Genomic DNA, 16,104 nt, shown 5'->3' with positions numbered 1-16,104 from the left:
TTTTCTGCAACCATTCCAGGTCATAATGAGCTGTTGCTTCTCTGAATCCTTATAGTCCTTCTTGATGTTTAATTGATACATACCGTGTTTCCCCAAAAATAATACCTAGCTGGACAATCAGCTCTAATGCGTCTCTCAGAGCAAAAGTTAATATAATTCATATTGAATTAAATTTTCCTTATCCCTTCCTGGATTGGGTGAAATGTCTGGGATCAGGGACTGATTATGGGGGAGGGAAGTACTATAGTAATGATTAAACAGTAAAATGGTTAACTGAATAGGTAGTATACACATCCTACTGAATGTTTTCCTGCATATATATATATATATATAACTTCTATGAAAAAGTTCAAGAAACATTATTGAACACATGTATTTTCCTGCTCATAATGTAAATAAATAAATGTTTGAGGGAGGGTCCCAGCCTCATGTGGTGATAACAATATCTTTGTGTAGTTATTTAAAATTTACAACATATTGTTACCTGTATTATCTAACGTAATTTTTACAACAATCCTGTGAGGTAGGTATTATTGTCTCCATTTTAAAGATTAGAAAACTAAGGACTGGGGAGGTTATATCGTCTAATAGTCTCATAGCTAATAAGAGAGAGAGGAGAGACTCAAAACCCTTCTTCCACCCGCAGGTCAGTTCTTTTCTTTAAACAACACTTCTCAACTTTGATGACACCTTAGCATCCCCTGGGGAACTTTTAAAATCTCAGTGTCTACACAGCACTAATAATATTATATCAGAATATATAGGGGTAGGACCTAAGCTTCAGGTTTTTTAAGCTCCCCAGATGGTTCCAATGCATAGTTAAGTCTGAGAAGCATGGCCCTAAAGCAGTATTTCTCAGTCCTGGTGGCTTAGAATCACTTGGGTTGCTGCCTAAGCTCCTGGCCTCCTCCGGCCAGTTACATCAGAATCTCTGGAGGGTGAGACCTGGGCATGAGTATTTTCTAAAAGTTCCCCCAGGTTATTCTAATGTGCCAAGTAGAGAATCATTGCTTAAAGTTTAAAGCATAGCTTCCTCTAAGGCTAAAGGTTGTTTAATTGAAATGAATAATAAATGTTATAGGTGGATACGTAGATTAATACTTTGAGAAGTAACAGGCTAGAACAAGAAAGAAGCGGAGAGAGGAGTGAATAGCAAGCATGTAACACACAAAGTGAAAAACATCATGCGTTATCAGGCTTTGTGTGAAATTCACTTCCTACCCTCTGCAATTCTAAGTGAATCGACTTATCAGAATTCCTGCCAACCTATGAATTTAAAGTGCTCTCATCTGTATAGTTACCATATAACAAACTATTTGTTGACTATATGTAGTAGATAGCCAGGGAAATCTTCTAGAAAATATTATAAAGAAATTGAACTTTGTATGTGTTTACTGGATTTTTCAATATATATTCTCTTTAGGACCTCCAGGATTTATTAATTTGACCTCATTTTCCCTTCATGTCTTGAGCAAAATAAATATCTTCTACTATTCTGTGTTGTTGCTGACTCTATATACAGTGCTGGGTAAGTCCATTAGGAAATCTGAGATTGTGAATTCTGCCATAGAATATATTGAGAATTTTGACAATAGAATCATTTAGGCTCTGGAGAGCATAACAAACGGCGCATGGTTCCTTCGTAAGTCATTTCCTGGGGTATGCTCTTGGGAAATAAAGTTCTTTCCTACCATGTTTAAAGGACATTTAGTTAACTTATGGGTGCTAAGAAGACCATTGCAGAATTTGCATGGAAATATAACAGAAGATACAAGTTCAGCTTAATTGCCATCTCCTCAGAGCAGTCTTCTTTGCCTACCTTAAAGTTTTGCCCTCTATTTCATCATGCTTTTTATTTCCTTCATTACTTTATCACAATTTATGATTGCCTTCTGTGTTTATCACCTCTCCCCTCATTAGCATACCATTGATGTCCTATCTGTTTGGTTCACCTCAATGTTCAGTACTAAGCACAGTGCCTACGGAGTATGTCGTTCAGTGAATAATTTACTAATGCATGGCTCCTGAAAACTCAGCCGAGAAAAGAAAGAAACTGAGATGAGCAGTGCATGTAGGCATATCTGAGCTCTGCTGTTATATTAATTATTATACCCAATACTTACAAAGTCACTTAGCCACTTATGGAAGCAGAAAGCACAGTGGGTCTCTTTTTAAAGCTTTTTACTAATGTACCTTAGGGACTAAAAGTCAGTTAGGCTATTTGTTGTTTAGTTTTTGTTTCGTACTTTTATTCCACCTTTGGACTTTTCTTTGCTCATTAGTAACTCTGACCAGAGAACACAAAGTAGTAAAAAAAAGAAATATGACATTTTACAATAATGTATAACAAGCTGTGACAGATTCCCCGTGGAGGCCAGTTTTCTTGTTGGAAGATAGGTTGAAGCTGTTTTAGACACTTGTCTTACACTAGGAGGCAAAGCAGTGATTTGGTTCCTGGCTGTAAAAGAAAACATTAAGAGGGGAGAAGTTGCTCCTCTTTTAAAAATTGAAACTTGAAGGGAAAACACTTTTTTTAGGCTAATTTTTATCTAATGGAGTTTACGTGATATATATCTGAGAAAATTATGTATGACTTTCTAAAGCTGAACTCTGAACAGGAAATTATGGTATTTGCATTTTGGAAAAGGAAGTCTGACTGTCCTTTAATCATCCTTAACAATATAGTAGTTCCAGAAACCTGGATACTAAGAAGGGGCAGTAAATAATAGTAGGCAGAAGAGAAGTCATTCTGGCATTACAGATGAAAAATTAAAATAAAGAAGCAAGTTAAACTCTGCACATGTTCACCCTGAGTATGTAGTTGACGTACAAAGCAAAGCCTATGGTTCAGCAAGAAAAGGCCAGAATCATTCATTAATATTAATCAAAAAGAGAAGTGCATTTTAGAAAGATGAAAGTGGTTGAAGTTTTATAGTTTAAAGGAGTAAATCTCAGTTATCTGGAAAATTAATTTCTGAGGAATACCTCTTTGCTTCTTAAAGGAAATGTTAATGCATTGTATTGAAGTTATTATTGCAACAAAATCTCTTAATCTTTGTGAATGTACTCCAGTATGTTTTTGGAATCTATAAGCTACATATCTATTCCAGGTATAGCATGTACTCAGATAATTTTATAATCAGAGAAATATGGAGCAGAGGAGCAAATAGCTGGTTAGCTAGGACGCTGGGTGCAACATAGAGATTAGCAAAGAAGAAAAGCTATGCAAATAAAATGCTTATAGATGAATGGTCTCATATTTCTTCGTTATTCCTGTAAATGCATCTTGTGATGTATGTAATAGTTATATTACAGAGTCATAGTTATGTAATCTTCTTATTTCTTCTCCATTGCCTCTTTAGGACCATGGTTTATTGGTGAAATTACTAAGGGCAAAATAGGTTGCTGCTTTTCCTTTGGGATCTTTGTTGATGGGCATTTCCTACAAGGCAGTGTAACATTTATTGTTGGAATTCTCCAGGTAAGAAGTCAGAAATGCAATTTAAGAACACCTTAGTTTTGTTGGACTAATTGTATAACACATACGCATTAAATCCCAAATCCCAAATTGAACACCATAAATCATGTTTCCTAATTTACTGGCAGGGAAGACTTTAATAGCTGGTGTTTTGTTTGCCTTTTGCATGCTTCCTAAGCTCTTTCTTCCACTATTGTCATTTAAACATCTAAAATATATTTTTGGCAGGCAGGGTTTATGAGAGGTGAAAGTGATTTTGGTTTTTGTTGTTTGTTTCACTGAGCTTTTCATTGACAAAAAAATGAAACAAGGGACTCATGATAGAATAAATGATAGACTTCTGGGCAAAACTGATTATGATAATGAAGAAGGAAAATAGTTCAGCGGGAGGAAAGGAAAAATAGACATACACAAAAAGTGGGTTAGCTATCCAGTGAGAGCTGCCCTGGGCAAAACCAGACCTGGGCGTTCCAGTATTGTCTTATTAGTACACTTCTTTGAGAAACACTGATATATTGGTTTACATTTGGATTGAGATGCTTTTAAAACAAACAAACACATAAACAAAATCCTGACCTGTAGCAAATCTCTAAATAGTTTGAAAGGTATTTACCTTTTTATTTTATTTTATTTACCTATTTATTTTACTCACCTAGTAGGACCAATGGACCAAAATCTGGAGGTGATGATCTGAAGTTTTAGAAGAGATCCAAAAACATTATTCAAAATGAGTTCACAGCCTCATAACAGGGCACTAAAACATGATCAGCAGAATTAGAGATAAACAAATAGAGAAGACCTCTGCAAACACTGACCATAGGCCAGAACATTCTCTGTATAGCAGTATTTCATATGTACATATGTCCTGGATCCAGTTCAATTTTCTATTATGTAAATGGAAGTTGTCTCTCAGGAGCAATCTTACACCAAGTAAAACCTGAGCCTTACCAAAGGGTGGGTTTATATTCATATTTGAATAAGTAGTACACTGATGATGGATTTTATGTATCATCTAGGCCAGGGGTGTCCAAACTTTTTTCAACGTTTTTTACCAAGGGCCATATGCGGTAAAATATACAAACAGCCGGGCCACTCACTCGAGGTGAAGTACGTATTGCCTCACCTGGTTTATTTAAGTAAACTAAATATATTTTTGGAATTTGCTGCGGGTCAATTAACTATGGATTGCAGGCCACAGTTGGCCCGTGGGCCGCAGTTTGGACACCCCTGATCTAGGCCCATGACTTCTAAATCTATATCTCTGATCTGGACCTTTTCTCTGCATTTCAGGTACCTATATCTCCACCTACCATTTCACATCTTCCTTTAGATATCTAATAGGCATCTCAGCTTCATAGTATATCTCTTATAGGACCTTTAATTTCTACCCACAAAATTGTTCCTAGTTTTTGCAATTTTAATAAATGGCTCTCCAGTTCATGCAGTTTCTTCAGGATGTATCCTCAGTTCTTCTCCTTCCCTTGTACCCTATATCTAGTTCATCAGCAAGTAATATTTTGTTTGCTCTACCTCCAATACATATCTTGAATCCACCGCTTCTCTCCATCCGTGTTGCTACCACCATAGTCTAAATCATAATTATTTCTTTTCTGGGTTACTGCATGACCCCCCTAACTGGTCTTCCTACTGCTGTTTTTGCCTCCCTACTGTCAGTTTGCCACAGAGCATCCACTGTGGTCCTTTCAAAACCTTAATCAGCTCACTTCTCAGCTTAAAACCCTTTAAACAGAGCAGTGATATGATCTTGGTCCTGCCGACTGTCCCAATTTCCACTTGGCTCATCATATTCCAGGCCCATTGGCCTTAAATAGGCCAAGACCTCTCCCACCTCTGGGATTTCACTTGATTCTTCTGTCTGGAATGCACTTCTTTCCACTGACTCAGGCCTGTCCTTTGAGCCTCAGAGAGCCCATTTCCCAGTTGCCTTCTCATGACCCAGTTATTTCCTTCATTGAATTTCTCATAGTCTATAATTATCTTTCCTGTTTATTTTATTTATTTATTTATTTGGTTTTTCTTCTCCCTGTTAGACTGTAAACACTATGATGCATCTTTTCTGACTTGTTCACCAGTATGTCCCAAGCCTAGAGCATAGCAGTGCCTGCCACCTAATGGGTGATGAATGAATGATACAGCAGTTAAACTTGGATTATAACTTAAATCTTCTAATCTGTATTCCAGTACTCATCATGCTACTTCAAAGAAAAATACAAAGAAAAAGAAATATTGATACCCAAGACCCCCTCACTCTGACAAAAAAAAAAAAGTATATGTATGTGTATTCACACATCAATTCATTTCCACCTTAAACATTATCAAGGGCACCTGCCTTTACGATGAAGAAAAGGATACAGGCAGATATATAACTAACTGCAAGTCAACTGTTTTTAGTGTTATAACCAAGTGTGATCAAAGCATAACGAATCAGAGGTAACCCTCAAGACAGAAAGCAACATATTCTTAGGAGCCACCAATAATGTATTAGACCCTACCCCAACCCCTCGGAGGACTTGCTGGTAAGCTAATGGTTCTGTCCTGCTCTTCTTTCTAGTTGGCGTTTTTTAACATCCCTTTGATGGCTTACCTGTGTTGGAGCTTGCTGCAGCGGTGCTTTGGTCACAACTTCAGGTCTCATCTCCGTCAAGGAAAACGCTTGAAAATTATACCTGTTCACCTTCTTATGTTACTGCTGTACATCTGGCAGATTTATTCCTGCTACTTTCTTCATATGACATTTGGAACTCTAGCGTTTTTCTTTTCCCCTTTAAGGACCTGGTTGACATTGCTGACACCTGTTCTCATTCATTGTGTGTGGACACGGAACTCCGACAAGCTTGGAACCTTCACAGTGCAGTTAAAAAGCCACTTGAGCTCCTGAAAGCCATGTCTCACCATCCACCTCTGTAGGCCTCTGCCCCAGCAGCAGGTGGAAAGCCAGTATTGGTGGGCACGCTTCGGGGAGCTGCTGCTCCTTGGACGCCTGGGAGTTGAGGAAATTACCCACTAGTGATTCCTGCAGAATGGAGTGCAGAAAAGTCTCCAAATAATGCCATGATTCCTTCCTTCCTCAAGAAAGCAAAGGATTGATTTACTTTTGTGAAGAGAAACCCTGTATCTAGATCTACAGGAGGGCCTGGATGTGTATGGGCGCATCTGCAGCCCAGTGTTTTTAGGTTTACCTCATGTAAAGTACCTAGCACAGTACCTAGCTGTCAAGGGTGCCACTTTAGGGAAAGAGAACCAGTGTGAACTTGAGCCTGACCCTGACTACCCTTGAGCTATTATTATAGCTCCCAGTCTCTATTTTCTGCTTCCTGAGTCGGGTGTGTTTTCAACCAATCAAATAAATGAATGATAAATAAGAAATAACCCGGACTGGTCCTTGCGTGTGCGGCCGGCCTTGGGCCTGTGGGAGGAGGGCGGGGGCGGGGGAGGAGTGTCAGGCGTGACCCCGCCTCTGGAGAAGGAGGGGGCGTGGCTGGGCCGCTGGGGCGGGGCAGGTTGTTGCCGGAAACTAACCCAGGTCTGTGACGCCCGGAAGTGGAGCGACTATCGCTGTGTCTCTGGTCGCTGCTGTGGCGTCTTTTGTCTGCAGGCCCCAGGCGATCTGCTGAGATGGCGGGCGCAGGTGCACCTGCAGCCGCGATCTCTACCCTGACTCCGCCTTTGGAGCAGCTCCGGCTTTTAGCCGGGGAGCTGCGGTTGCTGTTGCCCGGAGTGCGGGGTGAGCGGACGCTGTTGGGCCGGGCGACCGCAGGGGCAGCCTTGGGTCGGGAAGAGGGCAAGCTGTGGGGCGGGGACCCGGGTGGAGGAGGTGGGGGGCCGGAGGTGTGTCCGCTAACCTCTGCTTTTCTTTTGCCACCTGGCGGCCCACACGCCACGCACACCCAGTCGGCGAAGCCCGGGAGACCACCAAGGAGTTCAATCGGAAGACGTTTTGGAGAAGACTCAGTGAGTGCCTGTCCTGTCTTCTCCCAGCGTCCCAACCCCTCCCCCACCCGCCGTTCTCTCCCCCCCCCCAACGCATCCTCTCAGCGGGGATACCTCACCATATACCCTCACAGGTTGTAATATAAAACATTGATTTTTGGAGGTGTTCTCTCTACGTCTAAGGGTGTAGAGAGAACGCGTTATCTTTAAAGTCCGTGCAGCAGCTGCAGCCTTATCCTTTTGGTACTAACATATTGCCTCCTGCTTCCTCCTTTGTCATCCCCCCACCCCCTCCAGATGAGGCAGCTGTGAAAGTGTCAAGGGAAGCCACGACTATGACCGAGGTCTTCTCTAGACTTCCACTGCCACTGCCGTCCTCACAGGTGGGCTTTACTTTCCTGGAATCCTTGCGCTGCCTTGTTATTCCTCAGGAATCCTCCCATTTTCTTTCCACCTTTTACACTCAAGCCATGGGATTTATTCTCATCTGTCATTAATAAGACTGCAGTTCTCACCCCACAGGATTGTTGTGAAGACTACATTGCCAAGTGCAGTACTTGGCATGGAGTAGGCAGGTCATCTAAATAGTATTGGTTCATTTTGAAGTGCATCCTGGTTATTTCCTTTCTGATAATTTTTTTTAAGCACCTGCAGTTTGTTTTCACATATATGATCCCCATCTGACAGATGAGTAAGCGGGCTCACAGGCTCAGGTTAAGGTAATAAGCAGTGGAATTAGATTTTAAATTAGGATCTATCTGGTGTCGGAGCTACATCTTTTTTGTTATATTGCATAATACCCTTTTTACATTGAATTATTCTTTATGTTTAACCAGTAACAATTATACAGTATAAAATTCAAAAGATATCAAAGTTAAGTGTGCTAAAAAGTTTGTCTCCCCTCCTCAGTTCCTTTTGATTATTCATATCTATTCTAAGCGTATGCACATTTATGTGTATATGCCTGCTTCTTTTCACACGAATGATATGATACCATAAACACTTTTCTGAACCTTCTTTTGGAAAAAAATTAGCAATATAGCTTGCAAATTGATTCTCAGCAGCACATACAAAGTTCATTTCTTTGTAATGGCTGCATGGTATTCAGTAGAGTACATGTGCCTGTAATTTATTTAACCAGTACTCTATGTGGATATTTAAGCTGTTTCCAACTTGTAGCTATTATAAACAGTGCTGTGGTAAATTGCCTAATACAATATTTGAGTATGTGTGTAAAAAAAAAAATCCAGGGAGTGGAATTGCTAGAACAAAGAATTTATACATTTTTAATAACGCTTTATTATAAAACGAATGAAAATAAACATGTTGACTGTGATCAGGTATGCCCTATGCCCAGTTTTTCTAGAGCGAGGTATACTTAATTTGGGATAAGTTTATTTAAAAATGGCGTACTCATTGCCTTATTTGATTTTCATAGTCAATAGTTTCATTCTCTTTTTCAGTCTATATATCCAGATGTTTTGAAATGGAAAAATATCTTTGCTGCACCTACAATGATAAACTCGCTCCCCCTACATAACTCAGAGATCTGTGATGAGGGAACAAGAGATGAATTGTATAAGAGCACTTTAAAAGCTTTGCAGGGCCGGCTCGGTGGCTCAGGCAGTTAGAGCTCCATGCTCCTAACTCCAAAGGCTGCCGGTTTGATTCCCACATGGCCCAGTGGGCTCTCAACCACAAGGTTGCCAGTTTAATTCCTCGAGTCCCGCAAGGGATGGTGGGCTGCGCCCCCTGCAACTAGCAATGGCAACTGGACCTGGAGTTGAGCTGCGCCCTCCACAACTAAGACTGAAAGGACAACAACTTGACTTGGAAAAAAGTCCTGGAAGTACACACTGTTCCCCAATAAAGTCCTGTTCCCCTTCCCCAATAAAATCTTTAAAAAAAAAGAAAAGAAAGAAAAAGTTTTGCAGAAGAAAGTCAATATTTTTTTTCAAAGGGAGTAATAATAATATCTTATTTTTCTTATCTGCCAACTCTTTTCTTTCAGATACACTTAGGACTTGCTCCTAAAATTTACAGTTAGTAAGATACCATGAGGAGGCAGTATAGGACTATTTTTCCATACATGTTCAGGTCAGTGGTTTCACTCAGATGAAAACTTAGAATTTGGTTTTATTTCAATTATATATATTTGAATCTCAATTGCTTTCTTAGAATCTCAGCATGTTAGTCTTACTGATGAATGGTTTTGTTTGTTTTAATTCCAATTCCACATGGACTGGTACTTTTATAAAATGATGTGTTTGGTTGTTGAAGCAATGTCAAATTACCATAAAAGTTTCTAAACACTCTCAATCATTGTACTTATCCATCCCAGACTGGTAACAAACACTTTATGGACTGGCACCAATCTCTAGACCACATTTTACATAGAACTAGCTTAGAATTGAGTAGCAAAGTGAGGAAAAGGAAGAAAAGAGAATGGCAGTGACTGCTCAGTCAACATTGAGCATTGTAGAGTCCATACTAATTATCTTTAGGTATATTGTGATCCTGTTAGAGAGACAAGACACCTGGTTAATGGTCTAAAATGGGATTGGCAAACTTTTTCTGTCTAGGGCCAGATAGTAAATATTTCAGACTTTGCAGGCCAACTAATCAACTCTGTAGTACAAACACAACTATGGATAACATGTAAATGAAAGAGCATGGCTATCCCAGTAACACTGTTTACAAAAATTGGCCACGTACCTGATTGGCCTGTGGGCCATAGTTTGCCAACTCCTGGTCTAGGATAAGGTGACTGTTTCACAGCAGATAAGAAGAATAAATTTTTCCAACTGCTTAATATTTTATTGAGTTATCAGCTCAGCAGCTGGTGTCCAGTTCACTCTTCTATGTTATGAAAATAACACAAGGCCTAACTCGTAATAAGACTTCAGAAAGTGTTTGATGACGCTGTCCAGATGTCTGCTCTCTTTTGTCTCTCTTCCACAGTAGAAGGGTTGACCACATCCAATCCATTTTTTTTTTTCATTTTGAAATTGGTCTATTGCTTCATAGGAAACCCAGAGGTTCTGTGAACAGGTCCGTGCTGCCATCAAGGCAATTATTGCAGTATACTACTCACTGCCCAAGGATCAGGGTAAGCCGCTATGTACACCTGAGTGTTGATAGAGTAGATCTGTGCTAACATGACGGTTTGTGTCTGGAGACTTACCTTTTCCTCAGTTTGATCATGTGAGGTAACTTCTCCCACAAAATGCAAAGATACTATGTTGGTGCAAAAGTAATTGCAGTTTAAAAGGTTAAAAATAATTGCAAAAACTGAAATTACTTTTGCACCAACCTAATAATTTTATAATGTAAGTAACTTCCATCAATAATCCTTTAGATACAGGTGCTGTATTCCCATCTTCCCTGACTCTAAGGTTTTAGAGCCTTGCCTGACTCTAAGGTTTTAATTCTCATTGGCTCTTGCCTCTCTAACCAATTTTAACCACCACAGACGTTGGCTGAATCTCAGCCAATACCCATGCCGGGGCTATCCCCCGTCTCCTTCACCCATATTACATCGCACCGTGTTTCTCAGCTCCCTTATAGGTTAAGTGGCCTCCAGCCCCGCCTGTAGATCCATGCCTTGATTATAATCATGCCAAAATTATAAATGAATACATGTCTCCTGGATCTTCAAGGTTATCACAAATGGTTTAACTTTTGTGTTTTATGCACAAGTGTCAAGGGACCACTGTCCTTAATGAAATGGTCTCATGAAAAGATTTTGTTCCAGATCTCTTTTGGAGAACAGCACTCAGGAATCGTGGGAGGAGCAAGAAAATGACATGGGGATATAAGTCAGACCTGCCTTTTGTGTTGTCACTCCAGTTAAAGCATGTGGGTGCATATTACCTTAAGTTCTGTAGTGCTTAGATTCTCAGAAAAGCAGGTGGTGACTTCTGGAAAGAAGACCAGTCTGCTTAGTCTTTGGGTTTGGCTACAGGAACCACCCTGAGAAAGCTGGTTCGGAGTGCCACTGTGGACATCGTCGATGGCATGGCTCAGCTTGTGGAAGTGCTTTGCGTCCCTCCAGCTCAGAGGTAGTGATGCCACAGTTGGGTTATTAATTAATGGGGTTCCTTGCTTCAGGGAGGGAGAAACTTCATTTCAACAGCAAAGTTACTAGTAACTGAGAATAATGACCAGCAAGAGGATCTTTTTAGGAGACAGGAACTTAGATTATTAACGTATCTTTATTGGTTCCTTTCCTCAGGCCCGAGAACAATGACCTTATTTCCTATAACAGCGTCTGGGTTGCATGCAGGCAGGTGCCTCGGATACCAAGAGGTGGGTAAAAGTGGGAAGTGGGCCACTGATTCTAATAGCAGACAGACCCCTCATACTAGATTCTTATACATCATGTTGTACCGTGCATATACATATTTAACCTATAAAAAGAATTTAGTGGAATATATATGGTTTATTACCAACATCAAAAGGTAAATATTAATACTTTCTGCCAGTCTTTTTAGTTCTTATATTTCTAAATTCTAACTCCCTTTTCCCCTCTGTCTTTTGTTGAACAAATGTGGTTTGTTCTCCTGGTCCTGCCCCAGGAGCAGTATTATGGGACACATAAGCAGTTACCAGGTAGAGCCAGGTAGGCCAAAAGCAGTAGTCATCCTAGAGGACCACGATGAGAAACGCCATGTGACCATTTTACTTCTTCCTGTGGTGAAGGATGAAGAGCTTTTTAGTCCCCTCTCTGGGTACCTAGAAGATATGTCAGAATTTTACTTTAAACTGCCGCTTTTATTGACTGTCCTTGGCACTCCCTTCAAATGGGAACACTCTTGGTTGTTCTTTGCAGACTTAAGAGAATTGTTGGGTTTCTCCTGTAATTGTGCTTATGATTTTTCATTCACAGATAACAAAGCTGCAGCCCTTTTAATGCTGACAAAGAGTGTGGATTTAGTGAAGGATGCACATGAAGAAGTGGAGCAGGTAAGAGGACCTCTGTCTTTATTGGTCTTTGGAAGGCAACTCTGTGACCAGTAGATGAGAATTGGTTATAATGAGAAGAGATGTCCTGAGCATTGACCAGACAGATCCTGTCCTCGCTCCTGTCTCCCACGTCCCACCCCATGCCAGTGTGTGATTTCATATCATTCCCCTCTGTTCCATTGCTGGATTAGGAGAGGAAGAGGGTTGATGAAGTGATCCAACTCTAGCCATTAGTGAAGTAGCTGGTGGAGGTTTTGGGACAACTCAGACATGATGCTGAAAGTACAGGAGCCACTTTTTATTATTTGACATTCACATAAATCATCATATGTCTTAGGCTGTGGAAGAATGCGACCCTTACCATGGGCTCTTGAATGACATTGAGGACAACTCTGACAATCACGGTGATGTGTGGGGGGGTCCAAACAATCAGGACTTGTATTGGTCAGAGGACGATCAAGAGCTCATGATCCCGTGCCTTGCACTGGTGAGAACATCCAAAGCCTGCCTGAAGGAAATCCAGATCTCAGTGGCAGAGAATGGGAAGAAGGATCAGGTGGCCCAGCTGGATGACATTGTGGATATTTCTGATGAGATCAGCCCTAGGTAAGTGTGAACCCCACTTGAAACATCTGAGCAGTAGCATTCTGATCTCAGTTTGTGCTGTCATCCCAAGGTTTCTTCCCCAGTATTTTATTTTGAAATTTTTCAAACCTACCGGAAAGGTGAAAAAGTATCACAGCAAAAACCCACACGTCCTTTTCTAGATTCACTTACTATTCACATTATTTTCTATATTGTTTTATTTCTCTATAGATAGTTGTGCCATTTTTCCCCTGAACCATTTGAGAGTAAGTTGCATTTTACCCTTAAATATTTCTTATTATTACATCCAAGAAATTTAATATTGAATATAATGTTATCTAATGTTCAGATTTCCCCAGTTGTCTCTAAAATGTCTCATAGCTCCTTTTTTGAAAAAAAATTCCCAGCTCGTGAAGGTGTCGCTGCATTTGGTTGTCATCTCTTTAGTTTCTTGCAGCTACAACAGTACTTGTCCCTTTTAGTCTTATTTAACATTGACATTTTTAAAGAATCTAGGTTAATTGTCTTATAGAATAGCCAGTAGTCTGGATTTAATAACTGTTTTCTCATGATTACAGATTATATTCAGGTTAAACATTTTTTTGGCAAGAATATCACAGTTAAGTGTTTTGTGCTTCTCATTGCTTCATTTTGGGGAGGCGCATGATGTTAGTTTGTCCCCTTATTGGTAGTACTAAATTTGATCACTTGGTTAAAGAGGTGCTCACTTTAGTGGCATTGTGCAGATGAACCCCACCTGTATTAGTTATTAAACTGATGGTTTCAGGTCCTCACATTTTTAACTGAATTAATCATGTCCCATGCTACAGTCCAAGTGGTTCCCCCCCACACCCCCCATTTCCTAGTGAAAATGGGGTGTGTATATGTTGAGTAAATACTGTTGAATTGATTCTTTATTGGTTGCCCAATTTAAGGAACTGATAGGCATTCCTGAGAGAGTCATTTTCTTACTAATTGCATCCTTAGTTGTGTACTGAAACCAACTAGCTGAGCTTTGTTTCTTTTTTTTGTTAATGGTTATTTTTGCTTTCTGTCTGTAGTGTGGATGACTTGGTTCTGAGCATATATCCACCTATGTGCCACCTGACTGTGCGACTCAATGTAAGTACCTACATTGGTAGACCTAATTGGTAGAATTTCACTAATTCTATACTAAATACTAAAGTATTTGCTTTAAGCTATACTTAAGCTATCGGGAATATATTTATTTGTTACACTTGGATGTAAATACAACAGTAATGTCTTAGTTCTTACATTTGTTTTTGCTTGATGAATATTTTGCTGAAGTTGAATTATTCTAATGATTAGCTCTGATAGTACTCTTCCATAACCACTTGGGTGATCGTTTAGAAAAACCCAAAGAACTTAGAAAATGCTGCTTTGAAAAGAAAGTCTTGGGGTGGCCAGTTAGCTCAGTTGGATAGAGCATGGTGCTGGTAGCACGAAGGTTGCCAGTTTCGATCCCTGCATGGGCCAGTGTGAGCTGTGCCCCCCTTTAAAAAAAAAAAGAAAAGAAGAAAAGAAAGTCTTAATTATTGCAGTGCTTTCAGATCCTCTCAACCTGAAGTCATACATGTTTCTAATTCCTATGTAGGCAAAAATAAATGTTCCAGAAACATACTCTGTTCTAATATAAACACATTGTGTGATTTAACCATGGAAGATCAAGCCCTCATTAAAAATCTGATTTTATTGTATTCTTTCAAGTCCTGGGTCCTGTAATAGAGAGAGTTCTAATCTCTTATTTGTATAAACTCAAATTCTTCTCTGACGTTATTGAGAAGAGAAGTAAAACTGCCAAATGGCTTATATTCTACAATCAGATGTTTCAATCCTAATAATATTTGATAAATTAGGTAGTGGAAATTAGATCCATTAAATGTATCTTCACAATGCGAACACCTTGAAGTAGATTAGAATCCTTTTGGGCATTAACTTTTTTTATTTGTATTCACTTTTTAAAATTGACTTTCTAAGAAATAAATATCTTTGGCAATATGCCTTGTTAATTACCACAAATAAAAATTTTAAATATGTACTATATATTGGTAGCATACATACATCCTCATATTATGTTGTAATTGATGTTCTTAAAATTCTGTACATAGAAGAGAAACATTAGTTGTTTCTACTATACATTCTGAGCTATCAGAAATTGAGACAAATTCAGGTTATAGTCTTTTTGCTGTTTTTTTTAATTTAAAAATATTTTTAAGAACTTATAAAAGTGTTACAGCAACAATATTAATAAAAATTTGCTAAATAGAACAGAATTCATAATCAGGGTGAGCCCTTCCCATAAAAATAAAACTTCTCTGTTTCTTTTCTAGTCTGCAAAACTTGTGTCTGTTTTAAAGAAGGCACTTGAAATTACAAAGTGAGTATGAGGACTTCTCCCCAAATAGCTTTTTAAGAATAAACCTGCCCAGCCATTCTCAACTCCCAAACCCCTATTTCAAGGAGTGGGTGTGGTGTTTTCTTTCAATTCAGTTTTGGAGCAGCTGATTTTCTAAAAAGAAACTTGCCTTTTCTTACTATAGTTTCTTCTGTGCTCCCTGTTGAGGATAGGTTTTTCCCTGACAGTCTAATAAATTTTTTTTTCAGTCTAATAAATTTGACTTGCCTTTTTCCCCATTCCTTTTGCAGAGCGAGTCATGTGACCCCACAGCCAGAAGATAGTTTGATCCCTTTACTCATCAATGCCATTGATCATTGCATGAACAGAATCAAGGAACTTACTCAGAATGAACTTGAGTTATGAGTTTTCAGGCTCACTTGTCCTCTCTCCCTTTCTTACTATTACAGCCAGGGTCTGATATCTGCTTTTAAAATGGGGCTAGAATGCTTTTTGGATTGAAAGGGAGAGAGTTCCTGTCAATCAAGAGACACTATTACTAAAGATGTTGGCTAAGCCAGACTGGCAATTATTTATAAACCATACGTATGATATATTTTTCTGTGCTAGATACAAAATACAATAGCATGAGTTTGTGTTCCTGGGGAAGCTGCCTTATTCCCTATTTTCAATAAAGTGTGTTGTTTCTTTGTTAAAGATGTTGATAGTCTCAATAAAATGTTAACCTGCCAGTGGTTAAATGAGTACC

General features: G+C 39.4%; 2 protein-coding genes across 9 annotated transcripts in view; both read left to right on the top strand.

The window, feature by feature from the left end:
• The window catches only part of TMEM62 (transmembrane protein 62), a 29,651-nt gene extending 22,783 nt beyond the window's left edge, over nucleotides 1-6,868 (top strand). For 3 of the 4 annotated variants that reach the window (XM_019725384.2, XM_019725383.2, XM_074327854.1), the window contains 3 exons: nucleotides 1,424-1,528; nucleotides 3,363-3,481; nucleotides 6,051-6,868. In XM_019725384.2, coding sequence (XP_019580943.2) covers nucleotides 1,424-1,528; nucleotides 3,363-3,481; nucleotides 6,051-6,377 — 551 coding nt within the window. In that variant the 3' untranslated portion in view covers nucleotides 6,378-6,868. The remainder of the gene's footprint in view (nucleotides 1-1,423; nucleotides 1,529-3,362; nucleotides 3,482-6,050) is intronic. The other variant, XM_074327853.1, reaches the window with a different exon arrangement.
• Nucleotides 6,869-7,011: 143 nt separating this feature from the next.
• CCNDBP1 (cyclin D1 binding protein 1) overlaps nucleotides 7,012-16,104 on the top strand; it is a 68,595-nt gene continuing 59,502 nt past the window's right edge. For 4 of the 5 annotated variants that reach the window (XR_012494773.1, XR_012494771.1, XR_012494772.1 and 1 more), the window contains exons 1-9: nucleotides 7,012-7,223; nucleotides 7,391-7,450; nucleotides 7,727-7,812; nucleotides 10,457-10,538; nucleotides 11,394-11,490; nucleotides 11,664-11,737; nucleotides 12,318-12,394; nucleotides 12,732-13,000; nucleotides 14,041-14,101. Coding sequence is in view for 1 of the 5 variants with exons in the window: in XM_074327852.1 (XP_074183953.1) it covers nucleotides 7,115-7,223; nucleotides 7,391-7,450; nucleotides 7,727-7,812; nucleotides 10,457-10,538; nucleotides 11,394-11,490; nucleotides 11,664-11,737; nucleotides 12,318-12,394; nucleotides 12,732-13,000; nucleotides 14,041-14,101; nucleotides 15,331-15,377; nucleotides 15,647-15,761 (1,077 nt within the window). In the remaining 4 variants the exon portion in view is untranslated. Of the gene's footprint in view, nucleotides 7,224-7,390; nucleotides 7,451-7,726; nucleotides 7,813-10,456; nucleotides 10,539-11,393; nucleotides 11,491-11,663; nucleotides 11,738-12,317; nucleotides 12,395-12,731; nucleotides 13,001-14,040; nucleotides 14,102-15,330; nucleotides 15,378-15,646; nucleotides 16,097-16,104 lie in introns of those variants that run through there. The other variant, XM_074327852.1, reaches the window with a different exon arrangement.

Source organism: Rhinolophus sinicus, linkage group LG03 (assembly GCF_036562045.2).
Source record: "Rhinolophus sinicus isolate RSC01 linkage group LG03, ASM3656204v1, whole genome shotgun sequence".
NCBI lineage: Eukaryota > Metazoa > Chordata > Mammalia > Chiroptera > Rhinolophidae > Rhinolophus > Rhinolophus sinicus.
The sequence above is the reverse complement of the archived record's forward strand: the minus strand, read 5'-3'. Positions and strand labels throughout refer to the sequence as shown.